General features: G+C 56.2%; 9 protein-coding genes across 51 annotated transcripts; 2 read left to right on the forward strand and 7 right to left on the reverse strand.

Moving 5' to 3' along the window:
- The first annotated feature begins 24 nt into the window (after positions 1–24).
- On the forward strand, positions 25–2,987 carry H310_07989 (hypothetical protein). 24 transcript variants are annotated; one of them, XM_008873546.1, is made up of 10 exons: positions 25–96; positions 152–252; positions 303–447; positions 497–615; positions 675–867; positions 918–1,054; positions 1,111–1,198; positions 1,244–1,350; positions 1,399–1,850; positions 1,905–2,987. In XM_008873546.1, the coding sequence occupies exons 1-10, from the start codon at positions 44–46 to the stop codon at positions 1,965–1,967; spliced, it is 1,458 nt and encodes a 485-aa protein (XP_008871768.1). In that variant the 5' UTR covers positions 25–43; the 3' UTR covers positions 1,968–2,987. The 24 variants fall into 24 exon arrangements, with proteins under 24 accessions (XP_008871768.1, XP_008871759.1, XP_008871772.1 ...); XM_008873537.1 differs by having other exon boundaries at positions 1,918–2,987; XM_008873550.1 differs by having other exon boundaries at positions 25–252.
- On the reverse strand, positions 2,045–2,950 carry H310_07990 (hypothetical protein). Its single transcript, XM_008873559.1, has one exon. The coding sequence runs from the start codon at positions 2,824–2,826 to the stop codon at positions 2,245–2,247; it is 582 nt and encodes a 193-aa protein (XP_008871781.1). The 5' UTR covers positions 2,827–2,950; the 3' UTR covers positions 2,045–2,244.
- A 157-nt stretch (positions 2,988–3,144) lies between the features above and the next one.
- Positions 3,145–3,989, reverse strand: H310_07991 (hypothetical protein). The gene is made up of 2 exons (XM_008873560.1): positions 3,883–3,989; positions 3,145–3,820 (listed from the first exon to the last, which is right to left on the reverse strand). Exons 1-2 carry the CDS (start codon positions 3,973–3,975, stop codon positions 3,527–3,529), a joined length of 387 nt encoding a protein of 128 aa, XP_008871782.1. The 5' UTR covers positions 3,976–3,989; the 3' UTR covers positions 3,145–3,526.
- A 149-nt stretch (positions 3,990–4,138) lies between these two features.
- H310_07992 (hypothetical protein) lies at positions 4,139–8,212 on the reverse strand. Of its 16 annotated transcripts, XM_008873564.1 has the most exons (19): positions 8,088–8,186; positions 7,989–8,045; positions 7,883–7,942; positions 7,772–7,815; positions 7,391–7,728; positions 7,207–7,343; positions 6,956–7,164; positions 6,806–6,905; positions 6,522–6,749; positions 6,190–6,423; positions 5,861–6,141; positions 5,640–5,811; positions 5,485–5,589; positions 5,392–5,433; positions 4,938–5,342; positions 4,772–4,893; positions 4,600–4,720; positions 4,274–4,537; positions 4,139–4,221 (listed from the first exon to the last, which is right to left on the reverse strand). In XM_008873564.1, exons 1-18 carry the CDS (start codon positions 8,184–8,186, stop codon positions 4,397–4,399), a joined length of 2,895 nt encoding a protein of 964 aa, XP_008871786.1. In that variant the 3' UTR covers positions 4,139–4,221; positions 4,274–4,396. The 16 variants fall into 16 exon arrangements, with proteins under 16 accessions (XP_008871786.1, XP_008871798.1, XP_008871785.1 ...); XM_008873576.1 differs by having other exon boundaries at positions 4,772–5,342; positions 8,088–8,212; XM_008873563.1 differs by having other exon boundaries at positions 4,139–4,537.
- A 291-nt stretch (positions 8,213–8,503) lies between these two features.
- H310_07993 (hypothetical protein) lies at positions 8,504–8,956 on the reverse strand. The gene is made up of 3 exons (XM_008873577.1): positions 8,902–8,956; positions 8,709–8,837; positions 8,504–8,654 (listed from the first exon to the last, which is right to left on the reverse strand). Exons 1-3 carry the CDS (start codon positions 8,925–8,927, stop codon positions 8,531–8,533), a joined length of 279 nt encoding a protein of 92 aa, XP_008871799.1. The 5' UTR covers positions 8,928–8,956; the 3' UTR covers positions 8,504–8,530.
- A 341-nt stretch (positions 8,957–9,297) lies between these two features.
- Positions 9,298–9,774, forward strand: H310_07994 (hypothetical protein; the record flags this gene model as incomplete). The annotated part of the gene is made up of 1 exon (XM_008873578.1): positions 9,298–9,774. The coding sequence occupies one exon, from the start codon at positions 9,298–9,300 to the stop codon at positions 9,721–9,723; it is 426 nt and encodes a 141-aa protein (XP_008871800.1). The 3' UTR covers positions 9,724–9,774.
- Positions 9,299–12,085, reverse strand: H310_07995 (hypothetical protein). Its single transcript, XM_008873579.1, has 6 exons — positions 11,274–12,085; positions 11,056–11,225; positions 10,884–10,998; positions 10,717–10,801; positions 10,140–10,540; positions 9,299–10,091 (listed from the first exon to the last, which is right to left on the reverse strand). The coding sequence occupies exons 1-6, from the start codon at positions 12,067–12,069 to the stop codon at positions 9,850–9,852; spliced, it is 1,809 nt and encodes a 602-aa protein (XP_008871801.1). The 5' UTR covers positions 12,070–12,085; the 3' UTR covers positions 9,299–9,849.
- A 988-nt stretch (positions 12,086–13,073) lies between these two features.
- On the reverse strand, positions 13,074–15,047 carry H310_07996 (hypothetical protein). The gene has a single exon (XM_008873580.1). It carries the CDS (start codon positions 15,039–15,041, stop codon positions 13,116–13,118), a length of 1,926 nt encoding a protein of 641 aa, XP_008871802.1. The 5' UTR covers positions 15,042–15,047; the 3' UTR covers positions 13,074–13,115.
- Positions 15,048–15,106: 59 nt separating this feature from the next.
- H310_07997 (hypothetical protein) lies at positions 15,107–18,654 on the reverse strand. 5 transcript variants are annotated; one of them, XM_008873581.1, is made up of 20 exons: positions 18,532–18,654; positions 18,377–18,474; positions 18,210–18,333; positions 17,922–18,164; positions 17,713–17,856; positions 17,619–17,660; positions 17,465–17,574; positions 17,372–17,414; positions 17,215–17,265; positions 17,087–17,158; positions 16,913–17,021; positions 16,801–16,861; positions 16,658–16,748; positions 16,462–16,557; positions 16,371–16,409; positions 16,173–16,328; positions 16,025–16,123; positions 15,540–15,906; positions 15,355–15,490; positions 15,122–15,296 (listed from the first exon to the last, which is right to left on the reverse strand). In XM_008873581.1, the coding sequence occupies exons 1-20, from the start codon at positions 18,607–18,609 to the stop codon at positions 15,233–15,235; spliced, it is 2,223 nt and encodes a 740-aa protein (XP_008871803.1). In that variant the 5' UTR covers positions 18,610–18,654; the 3' UTR covers positions 15,122–15,232. The 5 variants fall into 5 exon arrangements, with proteins under 5 accessions (XP_008871804.1, XP_008871805.1, XP_008871803.1 ...); XM_008873582.1 differs by having other exon boundaries at positions 15,107–15,296; positions 15,540–16,123; XM_008873585.1 differs by having other exon boundaries at positions 16,025–16,328.
- Positions 18,655–18,853: the final 199 nt, after the last annotated feature.

Genomic DNA, 18,853 nt, shown 5'->3' on the forward strand with positions numbered 1-18,853 from the left:
TGAAACGGTTGGTGGCAGTTTCACATTTCTTCGAGCGCCCGCCATGGATACATCGGACGACCTGCTGCGGAGCGACATGAGCTCTGGTCACGCCAAGTAGACAGAGCGCCGTGCACATCGTGTCGTGCGCTGACCCGGTGGATGTTTGTAGCGAGGACGTCAAAGCGTCGGCGGTCCAGCGGATGCGGAAGCTCCTCCTCATGCCGGGCTACTCGCGGACTGCCGACGACTATGACTTTATGGACCGTTTTGGTACACGTGCCGTGCGGTCGGCCGGCGGTCATGTCCGTGTGTTGGTGTAGTGCTGTACATTCAGTTCTTTGTCGACCTCGACCAGGCCGATCGGCAGCAGTATCTCCAGGTCAGTCGCGGTGTGGTGCTTCAAAAGAACCAGATCCTGTTCAACATTGGCGACCCCGCCGACTCGTTCTACTGCGTCATCTCTGGGTACGTTGAAATGTGCATGCTTGGTCGCCGCCCACCGCGACGACGGCAGGTCGCTTAACGTCGTTATTGATCTGACGCGCGTCCACCTCAACACCAAGCGTGAAATGAACGATATCGTCAACCGCGCCAAGATTTACTCGTGTTTGCACAACCCGGGCGTCGGCGTCGGTACGTCGATCCATCGATCAAGTGGTTGTCTGCGACCGACGCGTTGCCGCCGCACGCAGACGAGTCCCCGTACTGCACGTCGTATGTGGTTCGCAACCTCAAGCGGTTCGACGCGTTCGGCGACGTCGGCATGCTCACCGTGGACGGCGTGCGCACCGCGACTGTCGTCGCTGTTGAAGACACGTTCCTCTTACGGATCGAGCGCGAAGCGTTCTTGGACTGCCGCGTCTTCCATCAGAGCAAAGAGATCCAGTACGGTTGCAAACGTCGACGGCAGACCCGTCACGCCTCCGTGTTCATAGCCACAAGCTCGCGTTTCTCGGCCGCGTCCGCGTGCTGCAGCACTGGGATCGCGAGAGCAAGCTCAAGTTGTGTGGACGGATGGAGCGCGTGCTCAAGTCGTACAACGACATCGTGATCGCGCAAGACGACGAGGCGCGTACGTGTGTGCGCCGTGACACAAACTTGAATGGCTGGCGTGGATCGAATGCGTAGAGTCGTTTTACCTGGTTCAGCTCGGCGAATGCCGCCTGGTCAAGCGGTACAAAACCAGCACGTTTGTGGAGCTGGGCACGGTGTCCAGGTGCGCCGAGGTTCCATGCGTTGGGGATTTGACGGGGGCATGCAGTGGGCAGTATGTCGGGTCGTTTGAGGTCTTGCATGGGCTCACGCACGCTGCGTTTTCCGTGCTCGTGTCGTCCCCGAGCGCCGTGCTGTATCGTATCGACAAGCTCGGTATAAAATGCCTTCATCAAGGCTGGACCAGCGCGATGGTTTCGATAGACTTTCGCCATCATATTCTTCGCGACCCCGTTGCCGAGGAGCTCTTGGCCGTCGACGCCGACGAGCTGTACGCCCGCATGCACCCCGAATCGGTCCACCGGGACCTGACGATCAATGCGCAATGGACCAAGTGCCGGGAGTCCATCGTGGCGGAAGCGACCCCCCGCCGACAAAGGAGGGCGCCGTACTTGCAGCCATTCGACCACAGCCTGCACCCGTCGCCGTTGCACGGAGCCCCGATGATCTCTGTGCATGCACCCCAGCACCACCCATCGGACAACGTCAAGTTGAAGCTCCCCATGTCGCCTTCGGCCAAACCGTCCCATGCGCGCCGTCCGTCGATGGGCCAACTGAAAACACCCACGTCACCGAGACATATCAAGCCATGGCACGCCATGTCGGCGGACGCGGCCTCGCAAAAGCTGTATGTTGGCCAGCAGCACTGGTTGGAGGTAAGCAGACAAGGTGCTTTCGCCAGTGGAAACCATCAGGTCTAACGATGAAAGGGACGATGGCTAGTGGGCTTCGAACCGAGCAGCCAATGTGTCCCTCGCCACGGAACGAGCTAGTGGTGTGCGGTCGGCACACACATCCCCCCATCCCCCCCCAGCGACGAACCCATCCGATCGCGACAAGGCACATGATGGAAATGCTCCCCATCGGACAGCTCAGATCCTCGCCGGGAAAAAGAGCCGACCAGTCCAGCGCATTCCCGAAGCCGTCTCGACCGTGCTAGCGGCCATCGCACACACTGCGCCACCGTCCCAGTCGGAATTCTAACGCAGATCTTGCAAACGTTGTTGCAGCGTTAAATATGGAGGCAGCGGCGAACGCCGCCGCTCCCCATTATCGAGACGCGACGGGGCATCGAGGATTGCAGTCGATAGTTTGAGCGTCTTCCCGGATCGTGTACACCCACGGATCCAATGACGCGGTGCGTTTGGCGGACAGGGTTTGGAAGGGGGACGTTGCCGGGAACTGGGTGTGTCGCTGAACTTGGAGGAACGTCTTGAGGAGCGGCAGGATCGGGCACGTTGACGGGTCGCACAGGGCGACACTGTCGGCGAGGAGCGTGACGGTAACGGCGAGGAATTGGCTGAGGGCTGCGCGGCGCTCCATCGCGACTTGATCGATCGTGCGGTCGTTAGAGAAGAACATGCGAAGTTTCTTCCTCGGAAACGACATGGACGACAATGGCAGGTAGACGCTGCGGCAAGCACAGTCAGCGGCCGCTGTGAGCTCAAGCAACGAGTTGCGCAGACGGCGAAACTCCGAGTACCTCTTGTACACAACCCACCGGCGATCGCCGTATTGGACCATGATGCCGTACGAAAGATGCGACTCCTTGGAGATGCTCACAATGGATGTGGACAGGAGAGGAGCCAAGTCAGGGGACGCGCTGGAGGGACTGCAGTTGCGTGCGCGCATGACGCAGTAAGATGTCGAGTGACGCCCCGTAGCGGCATGACGCGCCCACGACGCCAAAGACACAGTTACAGTCGTCCATCGTCCTCGACTCTACTGAACGATTCCGGCTCCACCAGGCACATGCACATCCAAGCAGACACTGGATATCTCGCGTCCTTGTTTCCGTGACTTCAGATATGTTGACGTTATACTCTTTAACGCTCGTTTTGCCGCCAAAAAAGCTATTTTTTTGGAGTTTAACGCTGGCTGAAACGATTCTTTCGAGTCACGGAACTTGCCCAACATGTGCGACAAAGATGCTAGTGTAACATGCCCACTGCGATTTCACGCGAGTAGTGCTCACATGCACGTACGCCATGAGGTAGATACACGTCGGGATTGAGGTCTCCATGGCGAGGTCGAGCTTGTCGTCGCGTCCAGGCTTGAGAAGAATGCACTGTTGTGAACGGATATGCTCGTCAAGGCCACCGCCAGGTTCCCACGAATGTCAAGTACGGTGCAGTTCGCAGCGGTGGTTTGAATGGCCGCGCCGCCTCATGTGGACCACTTGTTTTCGTGCGAAGACATTGGCAGCAGCACATGGCGTTCTATCACGCAGAGAGAGCTCTGGCGCGAGACTGGGGCTCTATCCATCACTTCCATCGATGACCGCATCGACAACGCGCAGCCCGAACGACAAAGACACGGCGGCACGCACGCTCTATTGCCTTAGAAAGAAGTAGTAAAACATATACACGTCAACCGCGATGAGAACGATGATAATGCCCCAGAGGAGCATCTTTTGTCGGAGGTGGCGATTTCGCAACTCCTTCAGGTACGTGTTCGCTTGCATCGTCGCAGACTTGGTGTCGTTCACCATGTCCTTCATGTCTGTAAACTGTCCACGCTGCGCCTCGAGTTCCACGAGGACGTGCTTGGCCGTCCGGTCGGCTTCTGCGATCGTTTGCTTGGTCTGTTCGATTTTGTCGGACGTGGCAAGGAGGCGCTGGGCCGTCTAGAGACACACCACATGAGTCGTCATGACAGTCTGGCGTGGCGCGCGCTGCGTGGACGTACAGGGTCGTATGTGCTGCCGTAGTTGCTCATGCGGGAGCCGGTCAAGCTTGACGTGGCCGTCGGTGCGGGCGAGGGCTTAATGTTCAACCGCATACTTGACGTGGGTGATGGAAGAATAGTTGGCAAAACCGATGGAATGCATGAACCAATCGAAACACGTCTTAGTTGAATTAAATGACGATTTTAGCCAATCACATCGTTTCAACTCGTGGCACATTTTCCCACCAATCGCCGCGGTGGTGTCACTTCAACAAGGACCGGATCGAATCGACCAAAGTCCGCGCGACGCCGCGGGTGTCGGGGTCGATATGGGGGCTGTCGCGGGCGTCCTGAAGAATCCTGCAGCATCCAAATCAGGAGCATAGCCCTCAGGAATCATCCAGGCGCATACCGTGCCATACTCTGCAAACATCCTGAGGTCAATATATGCGGCAATGCTTTCGCCTCGGTTAGGATCACGACAATGGTTTGCGCTGCTTCCATGGACACCTACCCATGGCCATGCACCCCAAAGTCACATGGGCATTGGGAATGGTCGTACCTGTGTATTCTGGGCACTTGCCACCAATTTGGCCGTTGCGTCGACGACGTCGGTGCCAACGGACTGCGCAAAGTTGTCATTGAAGGCATGGTATTTCGCGAGCGTCATGAGGAGCTGCAGTTGGAAGATCATACATATTTGCGCATCGAGTTCAACGAACGAAGGGAATTATGCACCTTGAGGGAAGCCGACTGCAAGACCGCAGGGGATGTATCCTTTGCTAGGCACGCGTGTATGTACGGCAGCGATTGCGACGCCAGTGTGCACAGAGCAGTCTTGTCCAGGCGAGGAATCGCGCTGGAAAAGGTCCTTGACGTTAGTACCGCATGCAAAACATGGATTTTGTACTTGAGCAAGACATTACAGCAACACAGACGAGCGGGCAGCTCGAGCAGCCGCTGCGTCTCGAGCATGTTCATCCTTCCATCAAATGTACCCTCGAGCCAACTCTGCACCCACTGCTCAAACGTCTACAGCTGAAAACGTCAACACAAGCCGTGTCATCGCCACCTACGGTGTGGGACGCATGGATGGACGAATGGTGCATGAGCACAGTCATGCACTCAATGCAGCCGCGCTGAACTCTCTCGACCAGGTCAGAGGACTGTGAGGCTGATGGGACTCGAGCTGCCCATGCCATGAGCACGAGTTCCAAGACTGGGCCAAGCCACATCGGTTGTGATTCTGGGTGGGCCGCAACGAAGACGGTGGCGCAGTACACCATGAGCGACGTCGTTTTCGCCGACGACGCTAGTGGAGGCAGCGTGTTCCATGCTGACAGGGCGGCCCAAGCTCCGGGTGGCGCGACGGGCGCGAGCAGCGGCTGCAAGCGCTGGAGAATCAGCGGGAATGCTGTGCGTGGCGGGAGTTTCGCTACGATGTCTGCCGCCAATTTCCGAATGTCTTCGCTCTCGCCGTCCTGACATTCCGAATTAGAATCGCGCCGCCCTTCTCGACGACAGGGGCACCTCCGACACAAGTGCGACCACCATTTGGACGAGCGAACTCGCCTAATTGCAGAGATGCTGAGTCGACAGCATGGACACTCGAGCAACGATTACCACGTTACTCAGACATGACACAGGAGCCAGACGCAGCGCCAAGAGGGGGCGCAACTTCACCAACAGCAACGGACTGGATGACTCGTACACTACACCAACGTGTGGCTGCACGACCGTCAACGACATGGACTTCGCGAGAAAAGTGGACGGCGTACCTGCAGACGAGATTGTAGCACAGGCAGCTGACGGGAAAACGTTGCTGGATACAATCGGAGGAACTCCCGCAAGACGACCATCGAGATCGAGTCGTGGGAGCTTTGAAAGAAGGTGGCGATGAGGTCGTCCGAGATGGCATCGACACTGGACGGTGGAACGCGCTCCAGCCACCTGCACGATCTCCAATCAGTCGCGCATGCGACGAATGCTGGGGGGGTACCGAGTCAAGGCTTGCAAAGCGGCTTGACGCTTCGCAGGCGCACTCGACTGCGACGATCCTTGGACTGGTTGGATGTCGGCAGGGGACTGTATCGGAAGCGTTGCGAACGCCGGGAAGCCGAGGTTGAGAATTGCCGCCACGATGGTCCCGACAGCAACTCGACTGGCGGTCCGACTGGCGACGAGGTAGGCCAAGATAGTGTCGGCGTGACTGGATGGGAGCCGAGCCATGTAGTGCGCCACGATCGTCGACATGTCCAAGGCCGAAAGGAGTTTGGCAGCCTACAGGCAGCCTCAGCATACACACCGGCATGTCGACTGGGCGTGTACTTGACGTCGAATGCCGATACATGGATGATGATCGCAGAGCATCAGTACCGGCATGGTGAGCTGCTTGGCTGTGGCGATGACAGATGAAGGCGACGAGCGCACAACCCCCGTGCCGAGAAGTGCCGACCACACAAGACTCTGAGGTGGCGACTCGCTCATCATGTACTGGACCAACGTGAGGGCGTTTCTCAGCACTGACTTGGACGTGTCGGTGGCTTCGAGGACCATCTTGAGCTGCATTGTGGAGAAAGAATCTGCATGAGCTTGTTTGACGACACCGTCCATTCACCGGCACGAAACCATCCCACGTGCCGCGTCAAGAATGCACGCACCGTCGCAACGGGAACGTTGGTGACGCGAACGATGTCGGCAATGGCTGGAGTGGCCGGAATAAGTGCTGCGCCATCGACAAGGGCTCGCTCCACTGGGTAAACCCACTCCCACGGCGGAGAGAGCAGGCCGTGTGTGATCCAGTGCTGGCAAATGACGAATTCAACGATCGTCGTGGCAAGGAAGGTCGCTTCACTGGATGCACTTGCCCGCATGGCATCCACCGCAACCTGGTCAAAGGTCATGATAAGCACGCCAAACGATTTTTGGCAGGAGTAACACGTACGTTGACTAGTTGGCAGTGCATTGCGTGGCTCAGCTTTGACGGCCGCACGCGACCCAGCGCACAGACCACGTTTCGCAGTGCCGGCTCGGTCGGGTGCAGCCTAGTTCGTAGCCGTTGTATGCTTGTGCAACCCATCATGACGCTGCTTACCGCAGCTGACTGATCATGCGTGAGAGCAGACGAGTTGAGTGGGGAAATGCCGACTGGAACACTGGAATCGAGTGATGGATGTGGTCGACCCACTCTGTCGACGTGCATGTGGCTGTGCGAAACGAGACCAGGGCTACCACGAACAACGTGCGATGGCGGACGCCCGTGTACCATTCCACAAGTTCGTCGAGGAGTTGAGCGATCAGCTCCTGCACAATTGTCAGCATGCGTCAACTCCAGGATATGCATGCCTTGAGCGGTCCAACCACTGACGACGCGCTTCCTTCCTCGTCGTTTCTGCCAATGCTTAATGCAGCTACGTGAATGATGGCCAAGGAGGCGTCGGCGGCAGCAAGGCTGAGCTTCGTCGGGCCGCGCCGCCCGTGTTCTACATCCACGTCACTCCTCATGTCCGGACCAGGAGCACATTCGTACCTCCACCCGTGGCCGTGAAGGATTTGGCACAATCAACAGTGTGCGATAGTAGCTGAAACCATAGAGTCGCGTGGGGCGTGGTTGTCGTTGTTGCCGTTGAAAGGCTCGCAGTACGAACGAGGTGGAGGGCCACGTCGCGAACGCTCACGAGGTTGCGCAGTGTGCTGGCTTTATCTTGGGGTGCAGTACACGTTAAGAAGAAGAAGCCAAGGACGCGGTGGGGATGACAGTGATAGAGAAACAACAGCAGCACTTGACTTCGACTTGCCGTTCTGGAAAGCTCGGCAGGATGCAGCGGCACGTCGTGAATCATAGGTTCCAGTGCTTGCAGCAAGTTCCTACGATCCATTCAACTTCGCGTACGGTCGTAGATTGTTGTACATGGCAAGCTTGTCCGATGTTTGCAGCATGGTCCGGAGATGCATCTACGATTGGCAACATTGCAGTCTCCGACTCGGTCGAGCACATCGACGAGTGCGCGCTCCAACTCACCAGAATTCGTGTCAGCTGGACAAAAGTCGTGTGCTGAGCAAGCGTAAAAGACCGCCGCGTCTGATGGGAATATCAATGTTGATGAAACACGCAGAAACGACGCTACCTCTTCCAGGGGTGGTTGTCCTTCCTTCCGTTGGACATCGGCGATTGCATCGTGGACCTATAAACTCACTCAGACACTGCTCCCACATGGTCACACCACCAACGCAATATCTGTGTCCACAAGCAGTCGCGTCATGGATGGAAGCGTGAACAGCGACGACTGCGCTTTTGCGGCGGCGTCGGCGACCAGGTCCACCATGATGATTCAATTGTCGCTGTTTTCTGACTTATCCGGATGTTTCTGCCGATGGCAATGTGTTCCATCGATCTGACCGGGGATGCACATGGGAAGAGCTGCAACAAGAATCCACAAGCTCCTTTGGGGAGATGGCGTGCCATGGGGTACCCAAGGCGTCTAGAAGCTCTAGAATGCGGTTCGATCTACGCATCGAGCGCAAGTTGGGGCAAGGATACGATTGCCAGACATGTGCAAGTAAGTGGCCAAGGTAAGCCGAGGTCAGACTCGATGGGTAGCTCCCACCTCCAACAAGCGACGAGGGCCACGAACACCACACGACGAGTTTCAACATCGTTTGTTTTCCTTTACAATTCGTCCAATCCTTCCAAATCGTCAAACTCCAGCAACACTCGTGTGACGACCAACGCCATGTCATAAAAGGACGATGCTGCTGCTCGCAGCATGCGGATCTCGTTCGCCCAGAAATGCCTGTATACAAGCAATAGATCAGTACCGACTCGATATAGGACGAGTTCGCCGTACGCAATCAGTTTCTTGTCTTGCACTCGGAGTTCCTTGGTGATTTTGTCGGGAGAGATCTCCTCGTCGACGTTCAGGGTCGCCAACGCATGTGCAGCCGCGTCAGTTGAGCCAAAGGTCAGTACGATCTCACTACATCACACTGACACATCACACTGTCTCATTCACTGCCATGCCCCGAAAACTTTGCTCGTACCAGTCGTATGGGTGGTCCTTGCTCATGATGTCCGTGCCGAGATCGATTGAAATGCCCGATATCCGGATGATGGGATTTATCCGGAGACCCATCATCGACGACAGAGCTTGAGGAAATGCTCTCATGGCAGGGCCATCGTTCCAGTCGTCGAGATATGTCAGTCTCTACGTGTTCGTTCATGCAAGCGTCACGAACGTCAGTTGGCTCAGACATCCATCTCTCCTTCATCTCTTCGGTGGTTTTGATGAGCGACTGACCGAGTTTGCTTCGTCCATTCCATCAAGGCCCCCACGGTGCTGTGTTGAGAATGGCACACTTCCGGATAATTCTGGCGCCAACAAGAGTATCCGGATGCTCCTTGTCATACTATTTCGCGCGAGTGTATCATTCTCAAAGATGGCCCGCACCAAGCAGACGACGCCTAAGAACGTGAATGACGGCAAGACCCCGCGCAAGAACATGCTGGCGTCCAAGAAGACCCTTCCTGGAAAAAAGGGTGACCATCCTGTGAATCTCGTGAAGAAGCCGTTTCGGTATCGTCCAGGCACGGTCGCGTTGCGCGAGATTCGGCGGTACCAAAAGTCGACCGACCTGTTGATTCGCAAGCTGCCGTTCCAGCGGTTGGTGCGCGAAATCGCGCAAAACGTGCGCTTGGACCTGCGTTTCCAAGGGTCTGCGTTGGTCGCGCTGCAAGAATCCGCCGAAGCGTACTTGGTATCGCTCTTTGAAGACTCATACCTGTGCACAATGCATGCGAAACGCGTGACGCTGCTGCCACGCGACATGCATCTAGCGCGGCGGTTGCGTAAGGAGCGAGTGTAGGCATCCCGTACAGCATCGACATAAAACTTAACTTATCCTCCCTCGATCATATTTCATCGCCCTTTCGAGGTATGAATCGTCCAGACGACGACGCGTTCACATGGAAACTCGACGATGGTGTCGTCGTCATGTCCACAATAGCCGCCCGACAGGATGTGCGATGAATGCGTCTTGAATCTCATCGTGGGAGAAGGTCAGCTCCCACTGGCCTTTCTTTTCCCGAACGATATCACATCGCTCGAGCTCAAAGCACACGGCTTGGATCTCGGCAAAGGAAGGAATGCGCGCAAGGCCGGCTGTCTTGGTCAAGTTGATCACGCGAGTGGCCACGCCTTCGAGGTCCCCGCCACGTTTCCCGCAGTGCTTTTCTGCACGTCCAAGAGAGTTGGTCGCGTCCACCACATGAGTCCACATACCTGGGGGCTGTAGTTTCACTTCTCGCAAGAGCGCCACGAGGAAGATGCACTCAAACGTGCTGCACTGCCGCAGCCGCATGACGAGCGGCGATTCCGACATGGCGGCCTGGGCAGCTTCGATGTCGGTCGACAGCACCTTGGACGGAGTTTGCGTCTCGACGACTCGGCGCAGGGTCCGCTCCACGGCAGCCTTACACACCATCAGCGCCTTTCGGATGTCACCGCTCTGGTGCGCCAGCGCCTTGGCGTAGATTTCGATCGAGCCGGCCTCAAACACGTGCAGCGTCGCCAGCCGCTGGTGAAGTATGCGCTCGATCTGGTCGTGCGTGTACGACCGAAATGCAATGCGGTTCACGCCAAAGCGGCTGCGAAGCTTCGGTGCCAGTCGCTCGGGCAGGTCCCTGCCAGACAGCGTCACAAGCACACACCAGTTGGGACAAGTAGATGCGCCAGAGACTCATGGAAATGTAGCCGCACAGAAGTATGCGGTGCCCGGGACTCATGGCAGGCCATTCACACACTCAAAATGCCAACAAGGCAGCTGCAGCACGAGGGAGGCAGAGCAGTATAGGCGTACATGATGTTGGCGATGCCGACGACGACGAGCTTGGACGATGGAAGGGCCTGCCACTCGAGAAAGTTGTACAGGACCGTGTTTTTTCCTAACACGGTGAAAGCAGTGACGTTGCCGACTCGGCCACCATCTCGCTCACGGACGGCGTGAGCAGCTGCATCAGGGTGTACCTGCCAGCATAAAGTCCATTTCGTCCAAGACGAGAACGAGCGCGGGTCGAGGCGTGTTGTCTTTGAAGAAGGCGTCAAGGCAGTCGCGGGCGCGCTTCGAGTTGAGCGTTTTGGCCTAAGCATCCCATCATCGAGATCAAGCGTCCACAGCACACGCACGGCCGCGACGTACGTGGAAGTGAAACGACTCCAGTGTCTTCCAGATCATGCTGTACGCCTGGTCTGGCTTGGGCATGTGAAGCCCGTTTATTTCGATCCACGTGAACGCAGGAATCGCCTGTATCGCGCGCTCTCGCTCGAGAGTGCGCAAAATTTCCTTCACTGTCGCGGTCTTTCCCATGCCTGTTCGAGGAGATCATGCGGCGATCGATATCGTGCAGGAATACGTACCTGGTAGCCCGCTGATGTACACTGGACTGCTTTCGCCATCCACGATGGCCAACTTGAGTGTGTGGTAGATTTGCCGGCGCTCATCTTCGCGACCGAGCAAAGTGTCGGGGATGCTGGAGAGCTGCAATTGGTCGCATGCTGCTTCCAGCCGGGACTGGCATTCTGCCAAGGGCGCCGCCCCGTCGTTTTCAACCGTCGCGCCGTCAACAACACGCCGGCGCTTTCGATTGACGCACTCACCCGAATCGATCCACTTGAGGCGGCGGCTGTATACGTATGCCAAGTCGGGTCCGCGGCTGTCGGGCGCGATCACGGTCAGTGTGCCGGTCAGCGGCGCATACAACTTTGTACAAATGTATGACGCTGCGATGTTGACCACCTTGACGACATTGGCCACGGGCACCTCGTCGATTTCGGTCGTGTCGACTACCTCTTCCTTCGTGGTCGAAGCGGTTGTCGACTGCGCGAGTTTCTTCCGCATCGAGATTGGCAATGCAGATAGTGGCTTCATATACCGCACTTCCATCATCATCTTTCCCTTTGCATCTGCCCAAAGCGCGTGCACGGTCGCTAGTTTCATCGTTGACCCATCGGTTGGATGTCGAAGTTGGACGACGTCATATTGGCCAAAATGCTCCTTGTCGCGTCCTGTCATCCTGGACACGCCACCATAGTACACATCTCCATTCAGGACATTCAACGAATCCCCGACCCACTTATACTTGGTTGACGCCACCCCGACCACCACCGCATTCTTCCTCTTTGGCTTGATCCTCGGGCTCGTGAACTCGACCATGCCGTTCCGTTCCAAGTTCCGGATAAGAATGCGACGCCGAAATATATTACTTCGAAGTATTATGAAGAATATCCATGTCAGAGAAATAATACAAATTAGAACAATTCGGAATGATATATTTGCCGACTCGATTGATAACATAGCCAATCGAAACGTTCAAGGGATTTCGAGGAATTCCGACGAAATTTTACAATTCACGATAAAGCAAACAAAATTCTGGGGTGCAAAAAAGAAATCCTGAACAGAATACGACAACCAACCCAAACGATGCCCCGCGCAAAGCACTTCCGCTCGAAGCACCACGACTATACACTGCCTTCACACACATGCTACACTCGTGGTTGTGTAGCTGGCGTACACGCATGCGTTGACCCATGCACGCTATGGTTCCCACGAAGGAGGGGGGGATGTCCAAGTCCATGAGATTGCCCCACTAAACAGGTGCGGGTTATCGCTGAGTTGCCCCCAACTTCGCTCATGAAAGGAGCACGCTAGTATAAGCAGAACTGACAAACTAAATGTTCTTCTTGGAACGGCAGCATGGGATGTTGTGGGTCGGCCAAGGGAGTGGGGGATGTAGTCATTGGTTCGCGATCCACCATGACCATGCTGACTCCTTGTCGAGGAAATACGTTCCGCGGTAGAACCAATGGCATGTAATGTACAAAAAGCGCTCATCCGCGGGAAGGAGCAGCGACTCGTTGTGTGTGGGCACATGAAAGTGTGTGCGCTGGACCTCCTTTGTCCTCGACAAAGCCATCACCAGCGATGGCGACCACGTTTGTCTGAGCGAATTTTCTCGTGCCGTCGTGATGGCAGCACTGTTTCGTTCGAGAGGCCATGTCAAAGCCAGCAAGGATGGGGCCATTGCCGCCATGCGGCGGAACTCAACGAGGACTAGGCAGTCGCGAGCTGTCTCCGGCCATTGACTCGGTGGCCGAACCGAGCTTCGTGCGCGCGATCATCGGAACAATGTCGATACGATTCGACGCAATCCAAACGAATCCCAGACAAGCAACCATGAATTGGTTCACGACCAAGACGAGTTATTCGTGGGCTTGCTGTAGTACGTTTCGGGCGTTCATAATCGCGAGAGCTTCTTCGCACAGCAGGATTCGTTGTACCAGCATGCGCACGACGTCGTCATTCAAGAACTCGCACGTGTCGTTGTCCAGCACGTTGTGGTCCCATTCACTTTCGTCGGATGGGCATGTGGGTTTCTCCGCGGCGGTATCCGCGGAGCCGCCTGTTGGGCTGCACGATCTCCTGCCTACTACCATGCCGTGATCTCGTTGGAGAAAAGGAATGTCGTCGGCCACTTCTGCTTCGACAACAACTTGTTCTTCCTGCAGCAAGGGTGTGGTGGCGAAAGCATCGACATGTGCTTCCATCTCCGAGGGTGCCTCCACCTCCGTCGGTGCTTCCACTACCGAGGACGCTTCCACCCACGACAGGACAACGGACGACACCAGTTCCTCGACGACATGACCGACTTCTGGAGGCGGTGGACCTGGAGTTGGCGATTCGTCCGTTGGCGCTTTGTACGTCTCGACAGACCGACGAGGGTGGATGGGCGCTCGAAAGGCAATGCCGACACTGGGTCGTTTTGGTGGCGTCTGGCCGCTTGAACTGGAAGAAGCTGACGGTGAAACGTTGGCAGGCTCCGCTTGTTGTGGTGTCGAGTGCGCGGAAGGCAGTTGCTCTGCCGCGCGGGGTGTGTCTTGCTCACGAGGATCACTTTCATTCAACTTGAACGTTGTATCAGCTTCATCTCGAGCAACTTGCGCTGCCGCGTTTGGCGCGTCCACACTTGCTGGATGCACAAACTCGCTGAATCGTTCACCTCGGATAGGCGCCGTGGACAGCACTGATGAGGCGAACGTGTCGGGTGGCGCCACCTGTGGCTCAAGTATCCATGGCGCCATGGTCGTCACCTTGAACACTGGAAAATGCATCGCGCGCGCCGGTGCGAGAAATGCCGGCTCTGCCACCATCGGAGAAATCACTTCGTCGCGGACGAGGCGCGAAGGCGCGTCGGAAGGAACTCGTGGCGGGCTTTCGAGTGAAATGCGGGAGCCGACGGCGTTTGCGTACGGAGCCATGTCGAAGGAAGGGTCGAGGGACAATGTGGAATCGTCTACTCCGGACACATCCGTTCGAAAAGAGCGGACCGCGCGGGACAACGGCAGCGACGAAGTGGACGTCAAAGGCATGAGACCAAGACGGGAGCGGAGACGCTGAATGGTCACCTCGGGATGCTCCATCAAGACGTCTTCCGGTCGCACCGCATACCATGCCGACTCGATGCTGCTCGACATGGACACTTCATCGTCCAGCCCATCCATTCCAGGGTATGGCCCAGCTAAAGGAACGTTCACGCGTGGAGCGCAAGATGACGTGGACGACACGTTGGGACCTATGTCCTCCCAAAGGGATGACCCGAGCTCGTCATGGACGTAACGAAAGGCGGAGTCGTCGTTGTTGGTGCGTTTGGGCGAAAGAAGGTCGTCCACAGCCGCAGTGGAGCATGGTAGAGGAGGAGCGTCGCTACTGTTAGCACTGCTTGTAAATGAAATTCCGTTGAGAAGCGATGGTGGTGACGGTGGTGGTGGTGGCGGCGGGGATGCCGGCGCAGTGTTCAATGGTTGAAGTGATGATGCGACGAGATCTGTCGATGCAGAAAGCTCATTCATGGACATGACTGTGTCGGAAGCAGTATGGTCAGCATATTCACGCGAGGAAGAGATGGTATGCCCATCGATGTCGTCCCAGGCCTTGCTCTGATCGTCGACATCATCGTCCATACGTGACAGTTGATGCTGCGCACGACCATGGGCTTCTTCCAGGGCAGATCTCTTGTCCAGCCACCAGAAGTCTTGCGCTCTGTATTCGCGAGACCTCTCTTCTCTGGACGTCGGTGGACCACGGAAGCGGCGAATGTATGCAGCAATCGTCGAGCCCTTCTCGGTCATTTTTGTTCAACATGACCAATGAATGATGCGAGAAACTCACGCCGTTTTCGTCAAAATGCATCATTTCGTTGAAAATTTATGGAATATTTAGCAATATATACACGAAATGCTACAAAAATATGGTAAAATATTTGTGAATTTTGAATGTGGTTTCGAATTCCACGATGCGATCGACGGAGCCGTGGAGGAAGCTAGGCCGTCTTGACCGAGTGGAGCATGACTTCGCATTGCGTTTTCAAGCGCTGCATGTTGAGACTACCACTCACCACCGTCCGTCATGCCTCTGCAACCAATCGTCTCGTCAACCACGCACCTCTCGGCCACGTCATGACACACTGTCAAAATCTCCAAGGACTTGGAGGACGCGACGATCTTGGACAGAATCGTCGTGCACACGCTGACGAGTCCTTCCAAGTCCAGCATATTGGCCATCACGAGCAAGTCCACGACTACACAGTTCCCACAGTCAAAGAGGGCTTGGTTCCATACTTGCCGAACCTTGGTTGAATGCCATCGCGTCCAACTGAGCTCGACACCCCGTGTACAGCCACATTAGCGCCGCCCGGAACACCTCGACGTCCATTCCGTCGGCCGCCATGCCTGCCATTGACAAAGACGCATTCTCCGACCCTTCACGGAATCGCCCAGATAGCATCGTTGCAAAGTACGACGTCTCACACAGCACCACGCGATGGGCCGGGATCTTGATCATTTGTCCATCTTCCGCCGCGGAGGGCCACTCAAACCAGGCGTCGGCGAACTCGGGGGTCAGCGCCACGGTCGTCATGTCCTGTGCGAACGACGACGACTTGGCGCGACCACAATGTCGCCCCAACCGCATATCGCATTGCGCCATCAAGAAGGGCTACATGAAGCGTCAAGGTACAATGTCCGAGTGGGGCATTTTCGTTTAGCATGTGAGCTAGGCCAGGCTGTTTGCCGACCGTACGCTTGCATGCAATGGAAAATGGGAGATCGTGTACCAATGCAAACACTTTCGCGACCTCTTTGACCGCGGCGACTTTGTGGATCGCGATGTCCAGCCGATCCGTGTACAAGTAGACGAGAATGGCTTTGAGAACCTAGAGAGGTAGCAGGTAGATGACCAGATTCGCGAATCGATTGACGTACGGGACTGTCCAACATGGGCAAGTCAGGGAAGTGCACTTGCACGACGGGCACGTGGTCGGCACCACACAATTGCGGAGCAGCCGCAACCGCCGCGCGGCAATACCCAAACAAGTACGGACAACGTGCTTTTAAAAACACCCAATGCACGAGGGAGCTCTGCCAAGCGAATTAGTTCCAGGATGCGAGTTGGAAGGGTACCTTGACGGCCGTGGGTACTGTCAACGCCAGGTCGTATCGCTGGAAGCAACCTTTGCGTCAACAAGGGATGGGTTCGTTGGGCGAATCTTACTTTGCTCGAGTGATCACCGACGATCAAGCGACGGAACCGCATGGCATGTGGCGCTCCCATGCAGTCCACAATCGCGCCCGATTGGTTGCAACCGGCCTAGGAAACCCATGAAAACGCTGTTTGCATCGTCCTGTGCAGCGCTCTCGGCACCACTTGCCATCTACCACCCCTTGCGGCATCCCTCACAAGAACGTACCATAACTCGAGCGATCGTGTACCCGTTGAGTTTGTCGATTGGCTGAGGCGCGGTCGTCGTCAAAAAGTGCCCGACGCCCAGTACGCCATACCTATGCATCGCCCAACAGGGTGGAGCGAGGACATCATGCACGGCAGACGGACGTGTTCCAGCCCCACGAGTAGAGTCGGCCATCGCGACCAGTCGCCAGCGTGTAATGCGATCCTGACCATGCCATGCGATGACCTGTGAATCCAAGTGGCGGCGTTCCCATACCACAACACACGGATACGATCGGCGCAGTCGTTGCTAGCGTCTGCTGCTTCCGTGGTACGAAAAACTCACGGGCATCGTTCAAATCGTGCCCAGCCATCGCGACTCCGTGCTACAATGAAGTTCGATGCAGTGTCAGCATGCAGAGAGCAAGCTGGCGAACGCAGACTAACGTACTTGACCGTATTCGCTATGGCCCCACGTGTACACGATCCCATCTTCGTCGACGGCAACGCTGTGATGGCTTCCCTGCAATTCAATGTCACCGGGTCAGGCGACAAACCATGGGGAATCGACCAACTTACCGCGCCAACGCTTACAATCGCGGCGGCAATCCCCTGGACGTGTCTCGGTGTCTAGAAATCCCTCGATAAGCGGATATACTCGAGGATGGTGCTGCCAGAGCAAACTGTGCTGGGTGGCCCCTCATCTGTTCATCACGCAGTATGCGATGCATCGTACCGCAAACGAACGCCGTGTACCATGCCCGAGCTGCCCCAGCGCTCTACACGACGCCTCGTCAGAGCTGGCATTGAAGATAGCAAGAGAACGCACCCAAGCCCCCAGGTAAAGCAGCGCGAGATACCGTCCAGCTGCACTTGTGCCAAGTTATGTTGGTGGCCACACACGATGTCGTGGACAAAGAGGCCTTGCAGAGACAGGATCTAGTCCATCGGTAAGCGCTGTACCTGCTAGTGGTGCGCTGTACCAGTTGGAAGCTCGACACTGTGTTGGCATGCCCAAGCCCGAGCTGCGCCAATCATTCATGTACATCAACAGAGGAAATGAACGCTACCACCTACCTGGCCATGCTCGTTGTATCCGCAGCTAAACACTTCGCCGTTCGCACTAAGCGCTAGATTGTGGCCGGCGCCCGCTGACACCTTCGTGATGAAGTGGCCGATCAACGATGTCGCAAGCCGCGGCACAGATTGTCGATGGCGATGCTGCATTCCATTCCAAACAAAGTTCCTGTTGAAGCATTTGCGCTGAAATACATGTCGATAGATACCTCGGTCATTTTGTCCACGCCTTGTTCAAAGTCGCTGACTTCATTCGTGCCTTCCCTGTATGCCGCCTCTGCATCGCGCACGACGCGCGCCAGAATGGGGTCATTTTGAGTGCTGGCACGGACCTCCGCCATCCCCATGAGCATGCCCGACGACGAGGACTCGTTATCGTCAGGTGTACTCGTTGGTGGGCCTTCGTCGTGCAAGAGACCCCACATGTACACGTGACCTGTTATCGTCGTTGCCTGCAAGTTCATCAGATCGTGCAAGGGGTGCAGGAGTGGAACTACCATCGAGTGAATATTACCGCATGCGACATTGACAATATGCTCCTGCAACCCTTTGATCTTTAAGGGAACGGGCTGGTCGTCCCTGGGATCGCCATGGCCGAGCTCTCCGTCTTTCCCACGACCCCTGCACATGTTCGTGGATGAGACGTTCATGACAATTGCCGTACCATGAGTAAACGTCGCCAAACTCGGTCACTGCCAACGCATGGTTGTCGCCCGCGGCGTAGTCCGTCACGACTTCACTGCCAAAATGCTCCATCAAGGTCTACTCGGACGCAAAGAAAGAAAGGCGATTGGTACGATGTATACACGATGCATGTACCGGGTACACGACAGTCTTCTCCCGCTCCGTGGCCGCCATGCTCAACGCGCAGTTCTTTCCCCACACATACAGCGCCATCTCGTCTACCTCCTCGGCGGACAATGCCAGAATGACAACACGGCGACTTTCCAAATCATCACTCACGACAATTTGTCGAAAAAAGGCTGTTAAACATTGACAAAAAATATTTGAAATAAACTATTGCCTTTTTCAAGCCGAGCGGACAGAATGCATGCGCCGTCGAGTTTCAAAAGTGTCCCTTTTCTCGACACAGTCGACTGCGGCTTGCGCCATGGAACCAAGGAACTCCAGTCCCATGGCC

This window comes from Aphanomyces invadans (genome assembly GCF_000520115.1).
Source record: "Aphanomyces invadans strain NJM9701 unplaced genomic scaffold supercont1.16, whole genome shotgun sequence".
In the NCBI taxonomy this organism is placed as follows: Eukaryota; Oomycota; class Saprolegniomycetes; order Saprolegniales; family Verrucalvaceae; genus Aphanomyces; species Aphanomyces invadans.

Excerpts from the sequence above, each read along its gene's own strand:
- H310_07989 (XM_008873535.1), top strand. The coding sequence starts at position 44 with ATGGATACATCGGACGACCTGCTGCGGAGCGACATGAGCTCTGGTCAC. Across the intron at positions 253-302 it reads TGACTTTATGGACCGTTTTG|TGCTGTACATTCAGTTCTTT; the intron begins GTACACGTGCCG and ends GTGTTGGTGTAG. Across the intron at positions 1,199-1,243 it reads GAGCTGGGCACGGTGTCCAG|TGGGCAGTATGTCGGGTCGT; the intron begins GTGCGCCGAGGT and ends GGGGGCATGCAG.
- H310_07990 (XM_008873559.1), bottom strand. The coding sequence starts at position 2,826 with ATGCGCGCACGCAACTGCAGTCCCTCCAGCGCGTCCCCTGACTTGGCT.
- H310_07991 (XM_008873560.1), bottom strand. The coding sequence starts at position 3,975 with ATGCGGTTGAACATTAAGCCCTCGCCCGCACCGACGGCCACGTCAAGC. Across the intron at positions 3,821-3,882 it reads ACGGCAGCACATACGACCCT|ACGGCCCAGCGCCTCCTTGC; the intron begins GTACGTCCACGC and ends GTGTGTCTCTAG.
- H310_07992 (XM_008873562.1), bottom strand. The coding sequence starts at position 8,186 with ATGGTGGACCTGGTCGCCGACGCCGCCGCAAAAGCGCAGTCGTCGCTG. Across the intron at positions 7,943-7,988 it reads GACAACCACCCCTGGAAGAG|ACGCGGCGGTCTTTTACGCT; the intron begins GTAGCGTCGTTT and ends TATTCCCATCAG. Across the intron at positions 6,750-6,805 it reads TGCACTGCCAACTAGTCAAC|GTTGCGGTGGATGCCATGCG; the intron begins GTACGTGTTACT and ends ACCTTTGACCAG.
- H310_07993 (XM_008873577.1), bottom strand. The coding sequence starts at position 8,927 with ATGAGCAAGGACCACCCATACGACTG. Across the intron at positions 8,838-8,901 it reads AAGGACCACCCATACGACTG|TGAGATCGTACTGACCTTTG; the intron begins GTACGAGCAAAG and ends AGTGTGATGTAG. Across the intron at positions 8,655-8,708 it reads CAAGACAAGAAACTGATTGC|GCATTTCTGGGCGAACGAGA; the intron begins GTACGGCGAACT and ends GCTTGTATACAG.
- H310_07995 (XM_008873579.1), bottom strand. The coding sequence starts at position 12,069 with ATGGTCGAGTTCACGAGCCCGAGGATCAAGCCAAAGAGGAAGAATGCG. Across the intron at positions 10,802-10,883 it reads AATGGACTTTATGCTGGCAG|GAAAAAACACGGTCCTGTAC; the intron begins GTACACCCTGAT and ends TCACCGTGTTAG. Across the intron at positions 10,541-10,716 it reads GTCGGCATCGCCAACATCAT|GGACCTGCCCGAGCGACTGG; the intron begins GTACGCCTATAC and ends GCTGTCTGGCAG.
- H310_07996 (XM_008873580.1), bottom strand. The coding sequence starts at position 15,041 with ATGACCGAGAAGGGCTCGACGATTGCTGCATACATTCGCCGCTTCCGT.
- H310_07997 (XM_008873581.1), bottom strand. The coding sequence starts at position 18,609 with ATGGCGCTGTATGTGTGGGGAAAGAACTGCGCGTTGAGCATGGCGGCC. Across the intron at positions 17,266-17,371 it reads GTACACGGCGTTCGTTTGCG|ACACCGAGACACGTCCAGGG; the intron begins GTACGATGCATC and ends AGGGATTTCTAG. Across the intron at positions 15,907-16,024 it reads TCGCGAAAGTGTTTGCATTG|CCCTTCTTGATGGCGCAATG; the intron begins GTACACGATCTC and ends CGCTTCATGTAG.